Source organism: Otolemur garnettii, unplaced genomic scaffold, assembly GCF_000181295.1.
Source record: "Otolemur garnettii isolate 467f Iridium unplaced genomic scaffold, OtoGar3 scaffold00029, whole genome shotgun sequence".
Classification (NCBI taxonomy): domain Eukaryota; kingdom Metazoa; phylum Chordata; class Mammalia; order Primates; family Galagidae; genus Otolemur; species Otolemur garnettii.
In genome coordinates this window covers 18614372-18624170 of record NW_003852424.1, presented here as the reverse complement: position 1 = coordinate 18624170, position 9799 = coordinate 18614372, and the positions used below count along the sequence as shown (strand labels likewise).

General features: G+C 43.3%; 1 protein-coding gene across 1 annotated transcript in view; it reads right to left on the bottom strand.

Annotated features, from left to right (window-relative positions):
• LOC100959018 (butyrophilin subfamily 3 member A1) overlaps positions 1–9799 on the bottom strand; it is an 11674-nt gene continuing 1875 nt past the window's right edge. Inside the window, exons 2-10 of the mRNA XM_012804533.2 lie at positions 8345–8478; positions 7749–8096; positions 6456–6737; positions 4762–4962; positions 4589–4609; positions 4472–4498; positions 3667–3693; positions 3217–3243; positions 1–1697 (exon numbers count right to left, since the gene is read on the bottom strand). Of these exons, the coding sequence (XP_012659987.1) occupies positions 976–1697; positions 3217–3243; positions 3667–3693; positions 4472–4498; positions 4589–4609; positions 4762–4962; positions 6456–6737; positions 7749–8096; positions 8345–8429 (1740 nt within the window). The 5' untranslated portion in view covers positions 8430–8478 and the 3' untranslated portion in view covers positions 1–975. The remainder of the gene's footprint in view (positions 1698–3216; positions 3244–3666; positions 3694–4471; positions 4499–4588; positions 4610–4761; positions 4963–6455; positions 6738–7748; positions 8097–8344; positions 8479–9799) is intronic.

The following is a 9799-nucleotide window of genomic DNA, read 5'->3' as shown; positions in this document are numbered from 1 at the left end:
ATTGTACAAATAAAACATAACAACCACATGCTAGGTAGAGGGGATACAGTGGTGAGCAATAACAGATGTGATAAGTAATAACAGTTCTGTCTCAGCATCCATCAGTTGAAAGGAATAGTGGTTTATTATCCACAATGAATATACCTCTTTCCTACAGATGGATTCCATGATGAGATTAACTATACCCCTAACATTCTTCTAGCTTCCTTCTTCCTAAATTCTTATTTCATTGACAATCTTTAGGTTACTAGCCACATTTCCTAACAACATAGGAAGACTGCTATTGGCCCCAGGATCACTAACCACATTGATAGAGTGGCAACACTTGTGCTGTGCTATCATTTATTTAGAGTTTGGCTTCTAGTCTCTTCCTTAGTCACATGTGACACAGTTACAGGGAGTTTTTTCTCTGAAAGAAGACACCCTGCAAGGCCAGTCCCAAAGAGTGCTGGGTGTAAGGCTCTGACAATCAACTGGGAAGGACTCAGAAAGGATGTGATGGCCACAGCCACCTACAGTGATCCCTACCCTGTGGCCTCTCTGGAAAGAGAACCTCAGGGATGCTCGTGGTCCCTTCCTGAGGGGAAAAGAAGGCTGGAAAAGAACAGGCAGGTGGTTAGGGCCCATGGCTAAGCACCTCCCAGCTGCACAAATTACTTCATGAGCTACTGAAGTGACTTAATTTTGCTCCGCCTCAGGTGCCACATCTGCAAAATGAGACTACCCCACAGGGCATTCTGAGGGTTATGTGCGTGAAACCTACTTAGTGCATGTAGCACAGCACCCAGTATATTTTATGTTCTCTATAAATGGTGGTTATTGTTGTTCAGGTCCCAGTCATGTCACCTTTGGAAAGTTAATTCACTTTTGTGCAGTCTCCTTCTCCTTACCTGTACAAAGGGGATAGATAATAAAGGGGCACCAAGCTGAAACTACTGTCATATGGCATAACTGAATGAGTATCAGCAAAGTGCTTCAGTGTGTGCATGTAGCTTCATGGTTGTGATGGCTGCTGTGCAGAGGGAGACCTTCAGCTCCAGACTGTGCAGGGAGAAGTGGACACATCACTTCACCCTGAGGCTCGGTAGTTTCGTTAGCTAAGCTTGGGGTAACTGGGGTCTTCAGGGAAAGGTCCGGAACTAAGTCAGGAACATGGGAACTCTCCACAACTTTTGATGCTGGGCAAATGGTCAGTGTAGTGGGCTCCAAAGTTAAAATTCTGAAAACAGGACACAGAGGCCCAGAGAAGGAGGTATGTGGGAAGGTATAAATATGAGATCCATCTATGGCATTGTAGAATGAGACCTCCCCAGTCTCATAGTCCAGGAAAACACCCACTTTTTCAGGGAGCCCTGAAAGTGCCAGTTTGGTCCTTGGTTCAGTGAGAGCCCGATAGTTATTCCCATCAGACCGTCCCATAGTCCAGTATCCATTCTCAGGTATCATTTTGACCCAACCTTTTCTCTCCACATCCCTCCTACACACCCCGATGTGCCACTCTTTCCTGTCCCCCACCTCCACCTCCCAATAATGTCTCCCTGATGTGAAATTCTCACGGCCAAGCACACAGTAACGCCAATTAAATCTCTCAGGGATGTCTGGCAGGTCCTGCTCCTCCTCTGCAAGCTGCAGACTCCTCAAGTCCTCAGACAAAAGGAGGATGGGGTTTGCTGTATCTGGATCCAGAATCACATCCGCTGCGGAGAGTTATACAATTTGTCTGTGGGGTCAGCCATTTTACCTGGACCCCAGAGCCTCAGCATACAGAGCCAGGGCCTTGTCCAGGGCACCAAGGTCCAGAGCCTGCCATCCCCAACCTGGCCTGAATATGAGACTCTCTCATTACTGTCATGAGAGAAAGCCCAGGGGTTGTGTGCAGTGGGGAAGGAGAGGGTGAAACGAGGGTTGGAATCTGCCTAACCTGATATCCTGATGCTGCCTCAGGAAGGAACCTTCTCACAATCTTCTTCTTATTTCATTCCTAAAATTAACTCTGCCCATTTATGTCATAGATTTAACTTTTCATGTTCACTCTATTACTCATGAATTTTCCTTTTCTGTAGTTTATGTTTCCATACATTCAAGCTATGGAACATCTTTGAGCCTTATCTAAAGCATTTTCTTGGTGACAAATTAAGATAAATATACTCTATGGTTATGTAAGACAATAATGTAATTTAATCAACTTGGGGCAGGGCACAAAGGCAGCATGTCATCTTATAACAGCTGCTATGCCTGCTCTGTGCTGGGTCTATGTTGGGGGCTTCATATACCTCTACATCCACTTTCCACACTTGACTTTTCTCCACCTTTCTCTGGGCCTCAAGAATATACTCTAAGGACAGTGTCACTGGGTTTCCTTATTATCGGCTTTTTGTTGGGTTTGGCCAATGGTAGGCCCTAGCTGAAGACTGGAGGGGGAAAGAAATGAGAGGCACAGCATTGATCCTCCCTGCTTCCTCTCTGCTGACATCAGATGGTATTGCTCTGAGAAAGAGTTGACCATTCTTAGGGAGCTCTCTATTTCAGCTACAGCTTCCTCTGTGTTCCAGTACCAGCCCCTGTCCCTAATCCTGAAGTCTAGGGGTGGAGACAGCTCCCCACTGTTGGTATCCCTGAGACAACGCACTTTCACTTGTTCCTTTACCTTAGTGCTATTTTTCCAAATCCTCATCAAATGCTCATTTGGAACATATCAGTTCTTTTTAAATACATTTTTGCCTAATATGTATTCATTACTTTCTTCAGTCTTCACCTCAGTGGTCACAAAGTAAGAATTAAAATCATCATCTAAAAATGTGAAGGCCAAAGTTCAGATACATTAAATCCTTTGAGAACACACAGAGGCAGTAGGTGCCATATGAAGACTGAGATGTTCTTTAGGCAGACATTGCCTTCCTCCTCGGCATTTCCCATCCTCATTCTCCCTGCAGTATTCCTCAGTCTGTGTCTCCTGCCTCTCAGCTCTAAGCTTCATTCCTCATTTCTCTCATGAAGGTCTATGGAGGGCCAAGACAGCAATTCCCCCTGGTTCCCAGGGCTCTCAGCAGACAGGGTCCTGGACCTGGGCATCCCTTTCAATTGCAACCTCAAGGTGCCCATCCAAAAGTCTCCTTGTTATTGGGACTCTTTTTCCCCAAATCTCAAGAGTTGGAGAAGAAAAAAGGATATGGCCACTCAGATTGTTGGCCTAGGGAACATGCAGTGATTACTCACCAGCTTGGAAGAGGGCCGCTTTCCATTCTGAAAGGAAAGAGACACAGGTAAGAAAAGGTTAATGTTTGTATTCTTGCCCACCTGGTACTCCTCATTCAGTCCTTTCTCTCTGCTTTTCTTGAGAGACTCCTTCACTGTCCAGCTTCCCTTCTTCACAGCTATGATGGATCAGGGGTGGCAACTTCTAAAAAAAGTTGGGCTCTATTTCCTCTGTCATTAGGGGCTGTCAGCTGCATGGCCATGATTTGCTAGGTGGTGTGCATGAGTGCCAGCAGCCTCAGGCTTCATTTAGAAGCTTCCCCAAAGCAGACATGGAACCCCCACTGAAAATGAGCTTTTTACGTTAGATCTGATTATTCCAACGGATAATATCAATGGGTAATAGTAAACAAAGGAGTGAAATGCTCAGGGTGCATGTCCCAGAAAACTCAGAACATCAGTGCCACTTACCATCATAGGCTGGAGACTTTTTCCCAACTGCAAAGAAAAAAAGTCAGGCATGTCACTTGAAGTCTGCTATGTCTAATTGTCTCTTTGACTTCTTTTTGTACCCACCCAATTTTCTTTTTGATCACTCCACCTTTCACTACCTTCTTCCTCTATAGGTTCAATTCTCTCCTCCCCTCTCCTCTTTCATATCATGCCCAGGAACATCATTTGATACCACAGGTGCTATGTTAGTACTTTTTTGATGTGGTCTAGTTGATCTATTTTATATGTCTCTATACTCCTATGTTTGGGCTCTATGGGGGTGTGTGTGTGTGTGTATGTGTGCATTAATCTGTATTATTTCTTACCATCTGAAAATAATCAGAGAAACTTAATGAGATATTTCAGGGACTAATTTTTGAAACAGTTATAATAAATCTAAGCCAACTGAGCCATTGTAGCTGCTTCTGTTTATGAGGAACACTCTTGTACCTCTCCCTTTTTCTCATTTTTTCATTCATTATAATCTTACATTTTTCTTATCTCCTTAACAGCATATAAATTAGGCCTTAATGGAGAGAGATTGAAGGCTTCTTCTCTCAGAAGGAGAGAAGGGAAGAAGAGAGAGAAAGAACAGGAGGAGGAGATAAAGAGACTGGCTCTCCTTCTGGGAGTTTCTCCATGAGCCACACTTACTTTCTTTCCCTGTTCAAAGGGACTCGGGACCATTCCCCAACCCTGGGCAGAGTTAGTGGTTAGAAAATATCCAAGCAGAGAGAGTTATAATTATAAGTGATAATTCACAGAAAGTGTCAGAGCTACTCACAAGCCATATACTGGATTTTTCTCCACTCTGAAATGGAATGAAGAAGGAAGAGTCATCAAGGTGCTTAAAGCAGGGGTAGGAAGACATGCCTTGGTGTCTGGGGAAATGGGAACTTACTGAGTTCATCCTTCAGCTTCTCTGGAAAATAAGAAGAAAAAAAAATGTCATGAAGAGGGAATTCTCTGGACAATAAACCTTAAAACCAACTAGTAGCAGGATAGGGGTAGGGATGGGGGCTTGGGGCTCAGGCCTGTAACCTAGGGGCTTAGATCCCTCCCAGGGCCAGATACCTCTCGTGCTTTTTTCCTGCTCCGTTGTAATCTGTGCCAATTCACTCATCTTTTGCTCTCTTTCTTTCTCCTTGAACAGAGTCTTTTTTTCCTCTTGCTGTCTCCACAAGAAGTAACCTGTCCCTGTAAGAAGCAGCAGCACAACAGGCAGAGTCCCCGCCAGGGCAGCGATCCAGCGTTGGGCATTCCTGAAGAAGGGGTCTGCAAAGGGACAGTCTGTGGGCCATGGATCTGGCCCCTCTGCCTCCTGGATCCAGAACACCATGAAGTTTAACTGCTCACCCTGGAGCAGAGGCAGAAAATCTGTCTCATGAGCTTAAACAAACTTTTTCTTCTTTTCTAGGCTAAAACAACTTTGGATAAGATTTGATAAGCCCTTACTATAACCTACTACTGTCAATTTCTCTTGAGATGTCTGTCTCTGCCATGGAAAGTGAGTGACTTGAGCAGAATCATGCACATTTTTTTCTAATTTAATTTTTCAATAGATAATACATTTATATCATTCAAAAAATACATATAGTCTCTCTTCTATGCAGTCTTCCATTGTTACCTCCATTTACTAGCTTCTCATTAGTCAGCTTTATATAATGGTTAAGAACCCAGGGGGCCTGGGTTCAAATGCTGGCTTCTCCTCCACTTGACCAGCAGTGTGACCCTGGACTAATTATTTAACCTCTCTATTCCTAGTGCCTAATTTATAAAATGGGGGTAATGATAGTACTTTCTGAGAAAAAGGATTGATTAATTCTTACAAAGTGCCTGACATAGAAAGTGTTATGCAATTGCTTATTAAATGTAAATACTAGTATATTCTTATTTTGCCTCTTTTTTACGCTAAAGAATTTGTTAATGAATTCTTGCTCTGTGCAGAGTACATTTTGGAAATATTTTCATAGTAGTATAGAGACCATTATCTCTGTTTTTTCACAGCCATGTGGTCTTTCTTTATAGTGAAATTCTTCAACAGTGAACATTTGTATAGTTTCTAACCTTGTGCAACCATAATCAGTGCTGTAAGAAATAACCTTTTACATGGATCATCTCACACAAATGCAAGCATATTTGTCAGATACATCCCCAAATGTGAACTTTTGGATCAATAAACATGTGGTTCAAAATAGATATGTGATTTGAATAGATATTGCCCTGATACAGGTTGTGCCCATGTATACCAAGAATGTAAGAAATGATAGCAGCAAATGCCTGAGAGTTACTGCTTCCCTGCATCCTGCCATCTGAATATTTGGGTATATATTTCTTTAATACATGAGATTGAGCACAATTGTGCATGTTTATGTCCTTTTCTGTGAATGAATAATTTGTGTTCTTTGTTAATGTTTTTACTAGATTGTTTTAAATATCCTTATGTTTTAAGGAGACTGATTATTTATAATGTGAGTTATAAGTATGTTTTTTCTTATTTTGAAATTTGACTTCAGTTAAACATCTTATTTATTTTTCCCCAATTCCTATTAGCTGTCATGGTTTCTGGCAGACAGACAATGTTCAGTAAAAATTTCTGACATGGATAGCTTTATGGAGAAGACAAGTTCCCCTACAGTAAAGAGAAGGCTCTAAGTCTTTCCTCAGGCCTTATATTCACTTCAGAGAGTCACACTGCAGGTATGCACATATCCTCCTATACTTGGTAGCCACAACTCAGCTCGCTTGATAGCAAAAAGGGCACTGACCTGCGATGGAAATCCTAGCTGTCTTCTCCTGTTGGAGAAGGGAATTTCTGATGGTACAGGATGCCTCCTCCCCAGAACTTTCTCTCATGATCACAGATGCTGCCACTGCATACAGGCCCACTCTGTCTGCAACCACAGGTGCCACCACAGTTGGGATGATCTCCCCTTTGGCATCTCTCCACTGCACTTGGGGCTGGGGGTACCAGCCAGTGGATCTGCACTGCAGTTGGATTCCTCCATCCTTATAACCCTTCATTTCCATGTGAAGATCAGTACCCAGTGCTGTGGAAGATAAATCAGTCTGAATTCTTTGGAGCCTCCAGCATCAGGGAGGAAGAGTCTCAACAGGAATCAATGATATGCTTACGTTAGAAAATTCATGAAGGGTTTTACTCAAGAGCTATTTACATCAGTGTGGTCCTAAGCTAGGGCAGTACCCAAAGACCTGAAACAGTGGGGTTATTCCCAATCACCCTAAACCAAAAGATAGGAGGAGTGGGAACTGTCTCTGAACAGAAAGAAAGGTGATCATTCTCTATACCACATCAAGGGCCAAACACCTCACTTTGGCAGTGATGGATCGCTTTACCAATTAAAGCTTTAGTTTGGCTCTAGTCTCCTTCCTCCTAGAAAAGATTTATTAAGATTCCCACTTACAGGATTAATTCCCTCTCTCAACTCTCTGACAGCATCTAATTTGGGGGTGGTGGTGAGCTACTTCTGAAAACCTTCCTCGAATTCCCTAATACAAGTCCAAATTCTATACTAAGTCTTCTCCAATACCTTAGATACCCCACAGTTCTTGGTAGTGTGGTCTTCCTTGCTGCAACAAGTAATTAACACTGCTATGTTGACTGTAGGTGCACTTCTGGGGGTCACTAGCTAGAGAACATTAGCAGCAGATATTGCCCCTACACTTAGCCTCCCAGGGCCCGCAGTAGCTGACATCTGGTAAGGCCACAGAAACTATTCGGTACACAAGTAAACTAAAGCAACTGTGTATCACTGAAGAGACAATTTCTTATCCTCCTCATTTCTTGTCCTGTGCTTCCCTTCTTAGACACTTGGGGTCCAAGGAGATTGGGGGTATTTACTTGAGCATGTCTGGTCTAGGAGGAATTCTTACTGAGGGAAAACCTATGCCTTTGTCAAGGGTCTTAGAGCAGCTTAGTCTGAAGACAGGGCAGGCAATTACTAGGGGCCAGCCAGGAGTGCCCTGCACTAGATTTGAGGCAGGAATTCTTACTCCAGGTTCCACTAAGGAATGACTACGAGCAAAACCCAGGGGCTCACCTGCTACCTTCAGCTCCACCATGGCCTTTTCATAGAAGTTGCCATCTTGGAAATAACACAGGTAGTTTCCACTGTCGGAGGCTGTGACATTGTGTATTCGGAGAGTAGCCTTCCCTGCGGTGATGTCATCTCGTAGAATGGACGTTCTCCCTCGATACTCTGGAGTCTGTTTATCTTCCACTTCCTTTCCATTGGCATACACGTTCACTACCTGTCTAAGGCTGGATCTCACCCACCTCAGCTCCAAGGTCTCTGCGCTCATCGTTGGGGACAGGTGACAGGGCAGATCGGCATCTTTGCCTACCATGGCCAGGATGGGCCCAGCGGGTCCATGTACAGCAAAGTGAGCTGGTCAGCAAAGTGGGGAAATCTCCATCAGAGGGTGTTGGCCATTAAGCCATCAGAGTGAGGGTTCTTCTCAGGCAGGGAAGGTGAGGTATAAAGAATCTAGAGAGGAACACGATCCTAACAGAGGCACCATTTGTCTCTTAATGGCATGTGAAACCAGTTTGGGATGAAACTTCCGGGTATGGGATTAAGTCAAAGGATCTAGGTAATTGTCTGCTTCACACACATTAAAACAGAATCATACCTACCTGAGCAAGGAGTGAGCAGCTGGATTAGGACTAGGCAGACAAAGAAGTCGAGCAGAAGGCAAGTCGGGTCACTCGCCATTTTCATCTGTGCTGTGTGTCAGGAGACACCAGAGGAATAATGCAGACACTGTGCCCTGGAAAGGAGTTATTAGATTCTATATGGAAACCTCCACTGCCCTAGGGCTATCTCAAGTGTGCTGACCCAAGAAGATCTTAACCCTGCCAACAATCTTGGCCCCAGAGATTCTTAACCTTCAAGTTAAAACATGAAAAATCACCCCTAAAAACACGTATATGATAAATGCACATTTGTTATCCCATCAGGAAATCCTTCACTTTACTGCCTGAAAATTTCAGAAATTTATCCCTTTCCTACCCTTCTCCTGCCTCACCAGATCCAAGTCTCCATCATCACTTTCTAATTAATGCAGAGCCCTCCTCACTGGTTTCTCTGGTTTCACTTGTGCTTGCCACTTGCAGGTGTGCAACACTTTGGCCTCTTCCCGTCCCTAACTGTTGGCCATCAACCTGGTCAAATCAACCTGGTCAAAGGATTCTGGGCAGGATCCAGGCAGACTCCCTGCTGGAGCCTCTGGAGTCAGTCAGGGGCTGAACCTACCACTTGTTCATCACTAAGGCTAGTGATCAGGAAAGCTGTGAATAAGACCAGGTTTTGCCCATCTTTTCTTTTTCTCCCTTCATTAAGTCATTCAACAAATACTCACTGAGTACCCACAATTGGCCAAGCCCACCCTGTCAGGTGTTAGAGCCAATAAAAGAGTAGATGATGGCTCTGTGATTCATAAGCTCTGTGACCTCAGTCATGTGACAAAGTTTATTTGAACTTTAGCCACTCATAAAATATTGGGAAATGTGAAATTTATGATGTGCACTATTTACCCAGCAATTCTACTTCCTGATATCTAGTCCAGCAAAATACTTGTAAGGTTGCACAGAAAAGCATGTATGAATTATTTTAAAAACTATGAAAGTCATAATCAACAGAAGCAGCTATCTACAGGAGACTAGTTAGAATGGTGGTTCATCCCTATGCAAATATTCAATGAAGCAGTCAGAGTAATTTATTGTGACTTAGCTGGATAATTAAGATATACTAAGTCATCAAAAAAACACACTTTGCAGCTATACTAATGATTCTATTTTTTTTTAAGAAAGCAAAGCTATAGATTTGTAAGTACACATACTTGTATATATAAATATCTCAAGAAGGTATAAAAGATGCATGCTAAACTGAAGACTGGTGATTTAGTGAGTGAAGAGGCACTTTGGCCTTTGTTCTCATTATTATTATTTTTTTTTGGTTCTCATTATTTTTAAAAGAATTAAAAATACTTGGCTCGGCACCTATAGCTCAACTGGCTAAGGCGCCAGCCACATACACCTAAGGTGGCGGGTTCGAATCCCCAGCCCGGACCCGCCAAACAACAATGATGG